The 16,851-nt window shown below is 38.7% G+C and overlaps 1 protein-coding gene across 1 annotated transcript in view; it reads right to left on the bottom strand.

Annotated features, from left to right (window-relative positions):
* The window catches only part of GTF2F2 (general transcription factor IIF subunit 2), a 151,632-nt gene that overhangs the window by 57,781 nt on the left and 77,000 nt on the right, over positions 1-16,851 (bottom strand). The window contains exon 5 of the mRNA XM_033843899.2: positions 10,518-10,599. Within this exon, the coding sequence (XP_033699790.1) occupies positions 10,518-10,599 (82 nt within the window). The remainder of the gene's footprint in view (positions 1-10,517; positions 10,600-16,851) is intronic.

The following is a 16,851-nucleotide window of genomic DNA, read 5'->3' on the forward strand; positions in this document are numbered from 1 at the left end:
GGTTGACATTTGAGCTGAATCTTAAAGGACGAACAGGAGTCTGGAAAGCAGGAAAGCAAGGAAAGAGCACAGCAGACAGTGGGACACGAAAGCACATGGGGAAGACTGATAATGACTGGGTTTGCTCTAGTGCGCGCTTGAGCTGCAATGGCAGCAGAGTAGAAGGGGTCAGAAGCCCCAGGAACACCAAGACAGCGGGCAGAAGAGGTGGGGAATTCCAAAGACGAGCTGTGTTTAGGGTGAGACAACGGTACCCAGATACTGAAAAAATCTCTCTCCTCCTGCAATCTTAAGGTAAAAATATCTGAGGACTTGAAAGAAGGATTACATAGAACCTTTGTTTGTTGTTTAATTATGCCAATGGTTTAATTTTTTAATATATCAATATATTCCTGATAACTTTTTATAATCATTTGGAAAATCCTTATTTCATCAGAATAGTAAATCTTTAGGAGCAGCCTACAGCTCAAGGGCTGTGGGGACAGCTTCTAGGGCTCTTCAGAGGGAAAAGGGACATCTTTACTGTCAATCTCCCTAAGAAGTCTTTCTTACACCAGGAATGCCCTGGCAATCCAGTGGTTAGGGCTCAGTGCTCTCACTGCCGAGGGCATGGGTTCGATCCCTGGTCAGGAAACTGAAATCCCACAAGCCTCACGGTGTAGGGGGAAAAAAAAAATCCATTATTGGGACTTACCTGGTGGCGCAGTGGTTAAGAAACCACCTGCCAATGCAGGGAACACGGGTTCAAGCCCTGGTCTGGAAACATCCCACATGCCGCGGAGCATCTAAGCCCGTGCGCCACAACTACTGAGCCTGCGCTCTAGAGCCCACAGGCCACAACTACTGGGCCCGCATGCCACAACTACTGGGCCCGCGTGCCACAACTACTGAAGCCTGCGTGCCTAGAGCCCATGCTCCGCAACAAGAGAAGCAACCATAATGAGAAGGCTGCGCACCACAACAAAGAGTAGCCCCCGCTCGTCCGAACTAGAGAAAGCCCACATGCAGCAACAAATACCCAATGCAGCCAAAAACAGAAGGCTTCCCTGCACCAAAAAGCATTCCCCATGAAGATCTGTCTTTTAAAAACTTCTTGATAAAACACCATGACTACCTTTTCACGGTCGTTTTATCCCACTGGTAGTTTTGCATGTTTACTGCAGCTATCTATTTATAATACATTTAAAAATTATTGTACTTCAATGAAGACATCCAGCTTCATTTTTAAATGGTAGTTAAAAAGGAGCAGTTCAAGGTGAAAGGATGTGAGAACAAGGGCACACTTACGGCAAAGAAGGTTAGCTGCCTTCTTGGGTTAGCTCTCTAGGACTTCCTGTTCTCTGGCCTTTAAAAAAATCTTTGAAGAAGAAGATTTACAGCCCCACATTTTAAAAGTCACACATTTGGGTACCTCAGGAGAGTCATCAGCTAAAGTATCACTGCAGGAGGGGACGATAAGACTGTTTCCAAAGGTAACTTGGGAAAATTTCAGGATCAGTAACCTTTACAATTTCCATAAAGATTCTGAACATCCAGTAGAAGATTTATAAACTAAAAATCCATGGGTTTCTGATCTATATATGGTGGTGGGCACATTAAGGAGTTCTTGAGGGCAAGAACAGGGTAGATGAAAAGACTGTGAAGAGAGGGTTAACTCAGTTCCTTGGGTCTGAATCTCGATAATATCTAGGAACTTCTAAACCACTACTTTAGGGTTTTTGTTTTGAAAAGAGGATTATTATCATGAACTCTATAAAAAAATTCTTCAGATTCTTTTTCTTAGCTCTAGTCCTCTTTCTGCTCTATTTCCAATTTAAACTTGATTAAACTAATTTATCTACTTCAGGGCAGGAATTCAAAAAGAATCCTTGTGTGCAAGTCTCTTTTATCAGGAGAACTAAGACAAACCGGGTTGGGTTGGGAATATCTCCAGAGGGTTTTAGGACAGGAGTACTTACTCAGGCAACTGTCATAAACATAATGGGTAATATTTATTGAGTACCTACTCTGTGTCAGACACATCATGTAATATATAGTATTATTTAATCATTATCATAACACAGATAAATGCCACTACCACATTTTACAGATGAGGAAACAAAGGCACCGAAAGGCCATGTACTTTGCCCAAGATCATAGAGCCAGTAAATGGGGAATCCAGTCTTTAAAACCAGGCAGTGAGACTCCAGAGCCCAACCTCTTCACCATCTTACCCTATTATTAAGGCATCTTCACAGAGTTGCTTTCTAATAAAAGTTCTGACCCTCTTTCAAGAGAGAAGACGGTCATTCCTCAAGAGAAGCAATGAAGGGTGCGAATGTCCCTGATGAGTGTTTCTTACCCCTAAGATGCTTTTCTGGTAAAAAGAGTTTTGCTGTTGATCTTAGGATTATCTCCCTGGCACCCACCCTGTCCCCCCGCTACTGAGCAGCAGCCACATGTGTTGTTTGATGGGACTGACCCTCCCTCCTGTACATTTCCACAGGTGGGCCCTAAGCATTAGTGCACACTTCCCACCTTCATTAACACATTTATTGGTTTCTGAAGTAAATTCAGAACCATGTTGGCCCACAGAAGGAAGTGAAGGGTTCTGTTTAATGGTTGGTTGAAGACAAGGTCACTTAACTCCCGAGGCCCCGTATAAAGAATGAGGTAGACAATCCTGGGAGCTGCAAGTAGCCCTCTTGCTACCGGGAGAAAAGCCCGTCTGAAAACAGGCGAGCTGGAGACAGACAGACCCCAGAAAATTCAAAACAGCTCGAACACTAAGGACGCTGAGAACTCCCAGGTAAAGCCACGGCTAAAGCCCACAATACCACTGGATTCAATTTACGGGAGTCAACAAATTCCTTTTATTTTTAAGCCAGTTTGCCCTGGGTTTTCTGATACTTACAAATGAAAGCATCTAATTAATACAAGTACATTAACCATTAACCTCAACATTCACCAGAAACTCTGTTCAATAAAATCTGTTTCAAATAAGATCACCAGAAAGCTAAAATCCAATACTGTATTTCCCTGGTCATAAAATTATCTTTATCGAACCCTGAGTTACTTCTATAACCTCACCTTTTATTTAGGATTAACAGAAAAGTGATTTTCTGTAAAGCTAAGTTTAGTTTATTATTCATCTTGCTGTTTAATAAACTTTATCTACAAATTTACATTAAGATTATACAAATATACATTTAAACGTTCACATCGCACTGTCATATGCCCAGATTTGGGTGGCTACTGGGATTCACACAACAGTTTATGTTCAGCCATAGCAGTTTCTATTCTAGATTCTCTGATATATGTTTCCTAACTGCCAGAACTTTCATTATTTGACTCTTTAAGTTCTCATTTTAAAGTCAGCATTTTAATATATCCAGGCTATTCACAATAAGGGTGATCTTACATCGCAGTTTATGTGGGACAGTTTACACTGCTGTCTCAGTGTAGCTCTCAGGTTAGGCCTACTTCCATTCTTAAAAGTATCCTGTTTTAAACGATAAATTATGTAATTACCCTATTTACAACTCATTTTGTACTTTTTTAAATATAAAGGGACATAGCTATAAGATAATCATCCTAATATATAAGAAATATCATTTATAAAATAATTATTCTTTATGTAATTTATATATGAAGAAAAATAAAAATTACAAGGACTAAATATATTCAAAAACTAGTTTAAATATGGTGAAAAGAAAATGCTTCAGTGCTGTTATTGCATTAAGCAAAAATTTTATTTGCAGAAACTTCTCTGGGCATGAATCACATCACCCACAAATTACGTAAAGAGCTACTAAGTGAGAGGGTCCTTTCCACTTCCCTTACAATAAGACGTTCTAAGACATCTTTTACCATAATATGAAGCATCAGGAATCTAGGCAGGTACAGCAAGGTAACTTCTCCCCAGGAGAGAATGTGAATCACAACTTGCTTCCTCTGTCTGGTGTCTCAGAATAGAAAAAAAACTGCTTTTTCTTTTCTCCACCCATCTACAGCCAATGTTCTGTTCCCAAAGGGAAAAGCTTTTCTTATTAGGTTTTTGAAGAAAACCCACAAACACTGAAAGAACTAAAAATAAAAATTTTTGAGACAAATATTTTTAGATGACTTAGTGACAAAAACATGCAGAAGTTAAAAAGCCATATATTTTCCTATTACTAGGATTTCCTACACGAAAACAGGTTAGGATGATTGTCTTATATTTATGTCCCTTTACATTTAAAAATGTACAATATGAACTATAAATAGGTTGATTACATAATTTATCATTTGACCATTAAGGAAAAACTCAAGGTCATTAGTAAAGTTACAGTTAATGAAACAATACAAATTAAATTTTAATTACATAATACATCAGATATGAGCTATTTTAAATATATTCACATTTAGCAATTCAAAATAAATTTCCTCCTAATAAAATATCATTCAAATCCATCCAAATTTATGTCAGATAAAGAGAAAGTACTAGAAGCATTGGAAATTTTTTTTTTCCCATTTGATTTTTAGATTTTCTTGCATGGCTAAATGGATTTTTGTAAAACTTTATATACGTGATGGGTTTGGACAAAAGAAAATTATAGCACAGGATTCATTTCTTTCTTGGCTTAAATTTCACTGATTCAAAGGTTTACATATTTCTTGGGTTTACTGCAATACTAATTTCCACCTTCATTTAAATGAATGACAGACTCTTACAAACTAACAGAATCTTACTTACATTTGATGAATATGGGAGTTATAATTCTCATAACATTTGGCTAATTTATCAGCTAAACTTTAATGACAGAGAGCTGTAATAAGAATCTACTACTAAAATTAAATTCCCACCAAAGCAACACATCGTTCTTAGAGAGTATTATATAAAATACACTTTGTATATACCCATTTACATTACTAGGAGTATAGTTCAGCTGCTATTTGCTAAAATATAATATAGTAAAATCTCACTGATTTCAGGAAAAAACCTCACTCAATTAAGTCAAGGAAAGAAAGGTCTTTGATACAAAGGCTTTCTTTTCTAGTCCTCTGTAAATGGAAGTCTATTCAATTCTTATTTTATACTTTGAAAACCTTTTTCGTTGTTGACGAAATGTTCTGTATTTGTTTTACAATCACTTTCTTCTCAAAGCAAGATGTGTGTGTGTATGTACGTGCACACACATGCACATGTAAATGAACTGAAAAATCAAGTCCAGGTTTCAAGTGTAGCTCTGGGTAAAAAAAAAAAAAATCAAAGCAGCTGAGTGCTGCTGATTTCCATGTTTCCGTACCTAGTTTTGCCATTCATTTCTATTTCAATCAATTTCAACCCAACAGATACTTCTGGATATTTATATATTTGTAATGTGCTATGCCAAGTGCTGAGATACAAAAAGGAAAGGAGGAAGGAAAAACGGAAAAGAAAGGAAGAAAAATAAAACTCACAGTTCCTGCTCTTATGAAGTTTATAATCTTGTAGAAGATGCAACTATGTACACCTAAGTAGTAGAAAACATAGACATTTATATATACCATTAAAGAAGAACAGTATGTGGGAACATAGGAAAGGCGCAGGGGAGGCAGATCCTGACTGGAGTGGGGAGTGGAAGATATGAGAAGGTTTCTGTGAGTAAGCGACACTTGGGTTGGTTTTAAAGGCCCTTAGCAGAAGGTAGTTAAGGTCTTCCAGATAAAGGATGCAACATATCACACAGCCATAAGATGTACAAGTGCCTAGTACATCTGGGAAAACAACTTGTAGTGTGATATAACTATCGGACATCTATGTAAAGGAGAAGAGCTGAAAATGAAGCCAGGAAGTGAGACAAGAGCCAGATTATCAAAAAAACCCTGAATGTCATTAAAGAGTAGGCAGTCAGAAGACGTCCCTGACGGAAGATCTAAATAGACATTTCTCCAAAGGGAACATACAGATGACCAAAAAGGTCATGAAAAGATGCTCAACATCACTAATTATTAGAGAAATGCAAATCAAAACTACAATGAGGTATCACCTCACACTGGTCAGAATGGCCATCATCAAAAAGTCTACAACCAATAAACGCTAGGGAGGGTATGGAGAAAAGGGAACCCCCCTACACTGTTGGTGGGAATGTAAACTGGCACAGCCACTATGGAGAACAGTATGGAGGTTCCTTAAAAAACTAAAAATAGAGCTACCATATGATCCAGCAATCCCACTCCTGGGCATATATCGGGAGAAAACCATAATCTGAAAAGATACATGTACGCCAATGTTCATTGCAGCTCCATTTACAACAGCCAGGACATGGAAGCAACCTAAATGTCCATCAATGGATGAATGGATAAAGAAGATGTGGTACATATATACAACAGAATATTACTCAGCCATAAAAAAGAACAAAATAATGCCATTTACAGGGACATGGATGGACCCAGAGATTGTCATACTGAGTGAAGTCAGTCAGAGAAAGACAAATATCATGTGATATCGCTTATATGTGGAATCTAAAAAAATGGTACAAATGAGCTTATTTACAAGACAGAAATAGTCACAGATGTAGAAAACAAACTTAGGGTTACCAAAGGGGAAGAGGAAAGGGAGGGATAAATTGGGAGACTGGGATTGACATATGCACACTACTATATATAAAATAGAATACTAATAAGGACCTACTATATATATATAGCACAGAGAACTCTACTCAATACTCTGTAGTGATCTATATGGGAAAAGAATCTAAAAAAGAGTAGATACATGTATATGTATAACTGATACACTTTGCTGTATAGCAGAAACTAATACACCACTGTAAATCAACAACAAAAAAATTAATTAAAAGAAGAAGAAGGCCCTGAAAAACTTTGAGCCTGTGTATGAAATATCTAGGTACAGGATATCTGAAATATTGAATTGCCAATTCTGTTCTCAAACACTTCCACTTTGAGATCACCCAACCATGGAAGTTTGAGATGAGTTTATCAAGTCGCACAAACTCTACCTCCAAATATCCTCAGAACCTAGTTTCTCATCTCCCTTCTGCCTAACCACCTTGTTTAGTCATTCTGACATTTTGTACCTGGGCTATTACGTCAGCCTCTAATTTATCTCCCTGGTTTCAATCTCTGTACTATGGCCAGAATGACTCTTGTAACACACAAATCCCTTCGCTTTCCATCAGCTTAAAATCCTTCAGTGCCTCCCTAATAGTAAAAGCACACAAAGTCCAAATTTCTCACCACAGCATGTAAGACCTTTCAACAAGTAATTTAACAAGCATATGAGACTAACATTTCAACCTTTGTCCTGCCATTCATTCACTCAACAAATATTTCCTAGGACTTCCCTGGTGGCGCAGTGGTTAAGAATCCGCCTGCCAATGCAGGGGACACGGGTTCAAGCCCTGGTCTGGGAAGATCCCACATGCTGCGGAGCAACTAAGCCCGTGTGCCACAACTACTGAGCCTGAGCTCTAGAGCCCGTGAGCCACGACTACTGAGCCCACATGTCATAACTACTGAAGCCTGCATGCCTAGAGCCTGTGCTCCGCAACAAGAGAAGCCACTGCAATGAGTAGCCCCCGCTCACCGCAACTAGAGAAAGCCTGCACGCAGCATTGAAGACCCAACGCAGCCATTAATTAAATAAAAACAAAACCAAAAAAAAGCACACAAAAAACCACAAATATTTCCTGACTACCTGCTACATGTCATGAACTATTCTAGACACTTGGGGGTATGCGTGTGTGTATCAGTGAACAAAGTAGGTGCACATACAGACAAAACAAAACAAAAAACAAACTATGGGAGCTTAAACTGCACTAGGGCAAAGCTGGTAATAAATATAGTAAATAAATTACATTAGGTGATATGTGCTATTGAAAAAAATACAAGCATAGAAGGAAATAAGGTGGTCAGGGTACACCTTATTGAAAAAGTAGAATTTGAGGAGAGAATTGAAAGAGGCGAGGTGAGCCATGCAGCTGTCTGGAGAAAGCGTGTTCCAGGTAGGAAAGAACATCCAGTGCAAAGACCCTCATATGGAACTGTGCCTGTGCTCGTGGACTGTTACGAGATCAGTGTGGATGGAGCAGAGTGAGTGAGGGGGAGGGAAGCAGGAAGTTTGAATGGGGAGAAGGGGAAGAGAATGGTAGGGAGATCATGTAGGTCCCTGTATACAATTATAAGGACTTGGATTTTATTCTGAGTAATACAGGAAACACTGGAAGTGACATGTGAGCAGAGGAACGGCACAACTTGACAGGTTTTAAAAGAACTGCTCTGGCTACTGTGCTGACAATAGACTCCAGTGGGGCAAGGGTAGAAGCAGGAACTCTGCTAGGAGGCTACCGCCGTGATCCAGGTGAGAAACAACGGCAGATCATGTGGGTGGTGAGAAATGGTCAGACTGCAGATGTATAATATTTTGAAGGTACAGTCAGTAAGATTTTTCTGACACACTGGATGTGGGGTGTGAGAGAGGAGTCAAGAATGCAACCAAGGTTTATGGGTTAAGAAAAATGGGAGGACAGAGTTCGCATGAGCTCAGATGAGAACGAATGCTGGTGGAGCAGGTTTGAGGGGCGAGACTGGGAGTTCAGGTTTTGACATATTTGAAATGTCTACTGGACATCCAACCAGGCTTTTGGATATTTAAGTTCACAGTTCAAAGAAGGGCTGAAGCTTCTGCTTGTTCTGCCCCAAATGAACCCTGCGTTCCAGGCTTGCAGAACTACACACAGGTCCCTGATGCCTTCCCCGGGTCTCTGTACCTACATGTCTCTCTGTGTAGAAAGTGTTCTTACTCATGTCTTTTTCCACTTGGTCAAAAAAAATCTCAGCCTTCAAGACTTATGTCATATAGCATCTAACTCACATAATTATCATCTCCTGAATCACCCTGTTTCCTCGAGTCACTGAAGTAACTGAAATATATAATGGCTGGTCTTTTAGCATACTCCAAAAGGCTAAACAATTGTAATGTCTTTTTTGGTAAGGAAAAAACAGCCATTTCATAAACACAGCAGGTGACTTGCCTGATCTCATCATCAGAAATTTTTAGAAACTTTTAAAGAAAATTAAGACCACAGAAAAATATCTTGGCAAGCAGCAGAGTAATCAGATTTTGCATTTTCCAATTTCAGTAGTTATTTGAAGAAAAATTCTCAAGAAGACTTGTATTATATAATAAACTTTATAGGCCCAAAACAAAGAGACGCATCTGCCTGTGTTCCAAAGTTATTTACTGTTATAAAAATTTTTCATTTTGATTGTCATCCTTTTACTTGCCCTGGGGAGGCACTGAAATTAGAGGGATTATTGGACAAAGCCAGTCTCTTTGTTTCATTCCCAGGAGACAGACTTCCAATCTAATTGAGAAAAGGGGAAAACATTTTTAAATGTGAAACTGAGAGCTGATCCAGCTCAGCCAGTTTGGATATCCATAAGGGCTGCTGCTGTCACTTGGAAGTGTCCTCCCAACTACCAGTTCTGAGCAGCTACAATCTTCTAAAATGTAAGTTCCATGAGGGTAGAGATTTTTATTTGTTTTGTTCACTACTATTTCACGTAGTAAGTGCTGGGTAAATGAAAAAATATGTAATTCTAAACTACATGGGGTTGAAATACATTCAATATAAACTATAAAGCAAGTACAATAAATACATTTCTTCCGGGTTTAAAAAACTGTTGACTCTTTCAAAGTCACAAAGTTTGAAGTATCAAGAATTCATGATCATAATCTTTAAATATTAATTATTACAAAAGGTTAACCACGTACTAAAGTGGGGAGGAAGGACCCCTAAGCAAAATCTCTAACAAAGTCATAAGTTTCTAAAAAGTTCTTTGTAGATTAAGAGAAAAGGATGGTATTCTAGCAACTAACTATACTTGCTTTTTAATGTACAGTATTTTAGATACATATTCATCATGGGAAAATTATAGCCCTTGAAAATAAAATAGTACAAAGATCTTATTACATGTCTTTGGAGAATCAAGATTTATAAGGACAACTAGAAAAAGACATTTAAAAAATTTGATTCCAGGTTATATTAACACAGTAGCTTAATATACCCCGAATTAACAGCCCAGGTTCTGAAAGTTCTTTTGCCAAAGAAACTCTTGAGTTTTTAAAAAACTGAGGTATAACTGACATACAACATTATATTAGTTTCAGGTGTACAAGAAAACAATTCAATAACTGTATACTTTGGGAAATGATCACCACAATAAGTCTAGTTAACTTCCACCAGCATAGGTAATAGTTAAAATTTTTTTTTTGTCTTGGGATAAGAACTTTCCGGATGTATTCCCTCAGTAAACTTTCAAATGTGCAATAAAGTATTATTAACTACAGTAACCATGTTGCACATGACATCCTCATGACATTTATCTTATAACTGGAAGTTTGTTCTTACTTGGTTTTAAAACCAAACAACCTTTGAAGAAAACACTTTCAACAATAACCATAGTTTTCATGCAGTCTATAGACAATCTAATATATGTATTTCAATCCCCAAAAAGAAATAGCAGGTATTATTTTAAAGTTAAAAAACACCAACCTCTTTAATCTCATGTAGTTTTCACTGGCAGCAGGTCGGCATTCAGCTCTTTGTACCACTATTCCTTCCAGTGAAAGCTTATCTTGAATGGAAAGACAAAAATTAACAAACGTATTGAGAAATAACATTTATCACGTTCAAGACTGTATTTTGACATACTAACCAAGGTAACAATGATTACAATCAAATATAGTTAATAATAAAAATCAAGGAAAGAAAAGGAATATTTTTAAGTTTACGGTAATATCATTGGTCAGAATAGAGAAAAACCTTATTCTTGGCTAGTAAAAAACTGGGCTTCTGTCAGGTTTATGTATTGGGCTGCCCCTTGCCAATAACAGCTTTTATACACTTAGCTCTTCCTAAAGAGAGTGGCTTAAAAGGGCATAAAAATCAAGTAAAAATTTGAAGGGTGTGGCAGCTATATCATCTTTGGGAGAGAAGTAAGTTCTGAAAACACAGCTAGCCTAAAGCACTAAATCAAAAATTCATACACACACGTATATGCATGCATGGGCACACACACGTATATGTGCAAAAAAGAAAATTCTAGAATACACGGTGACCAGTACAGCTAGCTTAGAAAATACTGTGGAACTAGGCAGGTCCTTGGTTGGGTTATACTGTGTACCAGTTCTGCCTGCCAGTTGCTCTGACTTCTATTTTCCAGCAAAATGATTAATATGATGTGTCTAAACTAGACCTTTAACTGCTATGAATATCTGTCCAAACAGAAGGGCAATTTTTCCCACCATTAGTAAGAATTCTTATGGTGACCCTGACACAGAATTCAAGAGAAAACAAAAGTTAGCACCTACTGCATACCTACTAGGCACCAAGTCCCTTTAAGACCTCATCCTATTTGATAATGCATGTATGGCTGACCCACGATGGTATCTGCTTTACTGCAGTCTGGAAATGTATGACTATGGTTAGGAACAGTTATGGTTCAGTCGTATTTCCAGGAGAGTTCAACCAGGTTGCTGGAAGAGATTCAGGAACTCCTCTGGCTCATCAGCAATGCATTTATGATCCATCTTTTCAGGGCGAATGACCTCATGCATTCCACAAACATTAACTAAATGCCTACGATGTGAAGGGAACCATCTAGGCATTGCAGAATCGAAGATGACTGAAATACAGTATTGTCTTCAAGAAGCATACAGTTCACTGGAGGAACAGATAAGTTGACCAAAACACAGAATGCAGATAGAACCATGCCCACATGATTTATGTTAGAAAATTTTTCTTATGGTGACCTTTCTCGATTTTGCCTCCAAAATCTAGGAACTCCTTATTATAGCCCCTAAGTACTAATACACACAGTAACTCAATAATTCAATGTAACATGTGCAACAAACCTCAATTAGAGGCTGACAGATGACTGCAAAGAGCAATGATGAGAAGCACGTCTACCTTACACCAAAATATGCCAGGAAGGAAATAATAATAAGGCTGCAATTATTTTATATTAAATTTAAGTTTAAATATCTAAAAGTAATTTCCTCTTATTAATGAATTTAATAAGATTAAAATTTGAATTTTCTAAAAGCAAAACCAAGTATTATATTTGAGCATGCCTCTCCACTGAAGCTGACAGTTGTATCTAGAAAAACTCTTGCCATAACAATAACAAGATTTGGGAAAGATTCCAATCTATAATGTCTTAAACGCATGAGAAAAGTTCACTTTTTTTTTTTTTTCCCCAGTACGCGGGCCTCTCACTGCTGTGGCCTCTCCTGTTGCGGAGCACAGGCTCCGGACGCGCAGGCTCAGCGGCCATGGCTCACGGGCCCAGCCGCTCCGCGGCATGTGGGATCTTCCCAGACCGGGGCACGAACCCGTGTCCCCTGCATTGGCAGGCGGACTCTCAACCACTGTGCCACCAGGGAAGCCCCAAAAGTTCACTTTTTAAACATAAATTAATCCTTTTTGAAATACAAAATAGATCTGGAATACTGTCTCTGAAAATAATTTAGTTACATATCCAGGTGTTTACTAATGCTGAATACTAGAAAGCTACCTTTCAACACCACCTGTGAATGTTCCCCACTTATTCATCTGTACCTACTCCTGGTGGACAGGATGAGTTTAATTTCTAGTTAAAGGTTTCTGCTGTCAACGTTCCACACATAATACCTGAAAGGGTTAAAAGCATCCAAAGCACCTGCCCATTTCAACTTGGCCACCACTCATCACTCTTCTTCAATCAAGCTCACTCACACAAAGCAGTAAAATTCACCTCCCCAAACCATGATTTTCTGTCCATCACATCCCCTTTTCAAATCTAAAATAGCCTTCAAATGCTTCTCAAATGAAAGGAAAAGTCTTCATCAGCAGCAATGAAAACTTCTACCAATTGGCTGCTCTTAAATAACCCCACATCTCTGTTAACTCTTTGCCATTCCCGCTCTCTTCCTAAGTAAGTTTTTTAAAAACCAATTTACTTATAATACAGCCCCCTAAGCAAGATTTAAAGGTGTCACACACTTTTTAAAGCCTCACAGGAACATGTTTTCATATTCTTTCCACGAAACCATGCTTCTCTTCTTCTCCAAAACATTGCTTAAGATTTCAGGGGAAAGCTATTAAATATCCCATTTTAAGGCATTTGAAAGCACCCACTTGCACACCACTGCTGTTGATTACAGATCATATTCATTAAAACAGGAATCGTGACTTAAGACTACTTCATTGGCCCAGTTTGAAAGACTGTAAATACTTGAAAAATAATCTTTTTATTGCTCATATATTTATCAAATATTTACTAAGTGCCTTTATGTAAAAGATAATACAAAAACACATCAGGAATAACAAAGATAAATGAAACTTGGCTCTTGCCCTCAAGCAGTAGAGGCTGGTGCAGCCATTCACAAACGTGCGGCATATATGCCTGAAAAGTAGTGAGGAACCCCGAAGAACCTTTTATGTGGGTTTACTACTGATATTGATTACACTAGCAACTAAAACTGAAAAATGTTTAGAAAATCAGAGTGAAAAAGGCAAAAAAAGGCTTGGTATTATGACAAAAATAGCTTTGATTTCACAGGCCCCTTAAAGGGTCTCCAGGACCCCTCTACCCAGTGGTTTCCAGATCACATTTTGGGAGCTTCTGGTCTAGTAGGATGATGAGATAGGCATACAAATCACTTTAACACACGAGAAGCACTTGTGATAGACCTCCACTTAACCCACTTCTAGATTACCAAGGCTGCCAGTTCCCATCTTAACTATGGCGACAGATGCCCACAGCTCACTATACACTAGTGGGTAGTAGGTTAATCTCTACTACTCCCACACACTTCTGCTCAAACTATGCAGAACTTGTTTATGCTAGTTTTACTCTGTTAGTAATTATGCAATTTGATTATATATTACATAATCCCATTAATTAAGAGTATGGGGGGGGGGCTTCCCTGGTGGCGCAGTGGTTGAGAGTCCACCTGCCGATGCAGGGGACACAGGTTCGTGCCCCGGTCCGGGAAGATCTCACATGCCGTGGAGCGGCTGGGCCCGTGAGCCATGGCCACTGAGCCTGCGCATCTGGAGCCTGTGCTCCGCAACGGGAGAGGCCGCAGCGGTGAGAGGCCCGCATACCCCCCCAAAAAAAAAAAAAAAAAAGAGTATGGGGGAGGGAGATGTTTCTACAAAAACTAGGTTTAATGCTTTGTAAGATGTGATATAAAGATAAGTTGCTAAAAATCTGTCAAATTAGGTACTGGAGAGACAACTAGAGATTAGAAGAGAAACATAAAAGTCTAGAAGGATTCTGCATTCATACTGTTTCGCAGTGTCTAAGTTTTTGCTCCTTTTTAAAGAAACCAAAACTGAAAATCGAAACTAGATTATGGGTTTACTTTTCACAGGAAAGAGAAATCAGATGCTTGTCAGCACCCTATACTGAAAGCAAAGGCCTTGTCCTGCATGTACACTGGTGACTAAATGTACATTTGTGGGTCTTAAAATGTTTCAGGCAGTAGGAATATATACTATTATCATTTTTATGATTCCCTACCTTTTAGTTTAACTACTGGAAGGACTGCCAGTCCTTCCATAAAGGCTGTGGGATCTACTGTACTACGCAGAATTTGCCATGGCTTATGAGGGTTATAATCTACTGACAGAGACACAGAGTACTGGGATTAAAACACACAGACACGAAGAGAATGTGTCTAGCTGGGGATTACGAAGAGCTGTGATGGAGAAAGCAATGTTTGTGCTGGACCTGGAAAAATGGGTAGGATTTAGACTGGGAGGTGAAGCAGAAGGGCACCGAAGGTGGTGGGAACAGCATGAGCAACGGCTTTTGTCTCTTCTCTGTTTCTCTGTCTGTCTGTCTCTCTCAGAATTTTAAACTAAGGGACCCATACCAGAGTCACTCCACCTCAGAAATCTCTAGAAGGACATGGTCACAACAGCACTCTGAAGAGAAGCCACATAGGCTCATCCTACTGAAAGCCCAGCCATGGCTTGGTTCCTATCTTTCCCTAGGCTTGGCCGTTCATTCAACTCTTCTTTAGATTCTGGGAACTATTCCAGGATCTTTTTCTAAATTTTCTCACCTCCCTCGCTTTTGGGGCTAGATTGGTTTGCTTATTGGTTTCTGCTACTTGTAACCCAAAGAATCCTCATGACTATGAACATACACCTTTGGTGATGGTATTTTATTGATCTATATCCTGCCACCTAGTTTCAGAAAACAATTGAGAGAAAGTTTTAAAGGGTAGTTACACAAAGTGCATCCTATAACAAGAATGGAAGTGTTCTAGTTCTGATTCTGTCTCTAAATAGTGGTGTTACTTTGGAGAAATTACTTTACATCTCTGGGCCTCAGCATCTATATGTATAATAAAGTCACTGGGATCTCTGAGATCTCCTCCAATTCTCTCTCACTAAAATAAACAAAACAAAACTGGCCTTCCCCTCCATCTGAGGATGTTTTATTATTTCATTAGTATTTATTTTGTTTGCCCTAATACTTTCTAAAAGACCTAGATATAATTAAATTTTCTTTGAGTAGAAATTAGAGAAGAACTGTTTCTTGAAATGACGATGAGAAAATGTTGAGAAGCTGTCCAAGACTTGAAAATATACAAACTTCTGTTCTAAGCTGGACCTTCCAACATACTCTATGTTGAGGAACCCAAGAGAAACAAATGACTGGCATTTTTTACAAGTTAAGGGCCTGGCTAGTTTGAAAAAGTTAAAGTGGAAGTAAACAGGAAGGGTGTCTATTAGCACTGGCATGTAAGTAATGAGAAGTAAGGTGTTAAGAAGATGTTGGGCATCAGGAAGTTACAGGCGTTCATTTCCACAAGACCACTCGATCCAGTTCAATGTGGAGGCCTTTAAGAGCACTTCCAACTCAAGTTAAAACTCAGACAAGGTTAGAACCAAGATTTTGGACTGATTCTTGAGATTTCAGGCTACTTTCCTGATTCTTCCTTACATCACACCTGTGTCTACCCTCGCTGGAAAAGGACTAAAGAAATATTTCAACAGAGCAAGAGCATTTAAAAGATAAACCATTTTTAATACTCCTACCAGTCTCCACTGTTCTCATTTAAAATCTTTTCCTAGCAGTTTCTGCCTGTGGTTCACAGGGCAAGGCCTATTAATACATGCTACTTGGCATCTTAACAAACCAGGTGGGCAAAGCTGCAATCCCTATGTTATTAAGAAGGTGTTTCTTGCCGTATTCAAATTTGTCAATTGATGTTCTGATCTCTATCTAATACTCAGGAATTTTAGGAATAAAAGATCATGCTCAGATTTCAGTAAACCTACAGAGTCAGCATTTGATTAACTACCTCAAAAGCAACAAAATGAGCAGCCATATCAGTACTCCCCCAAATTATCTGTTCATGCAATATGTTTTCTTGTGATGATATTCAAATTACAAACATGCCTAAATAGCTGGGAATTCCCAATTTTAAACCAAATACTGAAACCATAATTTGAGGACTAGACTTCGGATTAGAAAACATCTCGGCTTCCTCACTCCTACTACTGCCCTTCAACTTTTCCCCTATGGACTGGGAGAAAGAAGGTTTATGTACATTCCTATACAAGGGATGTTGTAATGCTCATCAAAGAGCACCTGTGAATGACAAGACTGGTTGTCCGGGAGTAGGAGAGTGGTTACGTAAGGTACAAAATCGAAGACGGAGGCCTGAAGTGTACAGAGGAGTTGGGACTGTTCTAGGAGTCTACAGAAGCCATAACAAACTTTTCGTCAAAGAAATAACTTAGAGAACGACATTTTTAAAACAAACATTTGTATGTTTTACTGTTTACAAGGCAAGTTCACAAGTTATCATTCCTCCTATACTTC

Source organism: Tursiops truncatus, chromosome 18 (genome assembly GCF_011762595.2).
Source record: "Tursiops truncatus isolate mTurTru1 chromosome 18, mTurTru1.mat.Y, whole genome shotgun sequence".
NCBI classification, from domain to species: domain Eukaryota; kingdom Metazoa; phylum Chordata; class Mammalia; order Artiodactyla; family Delphinidae; genus Tursiops; species Tursiops truncatus.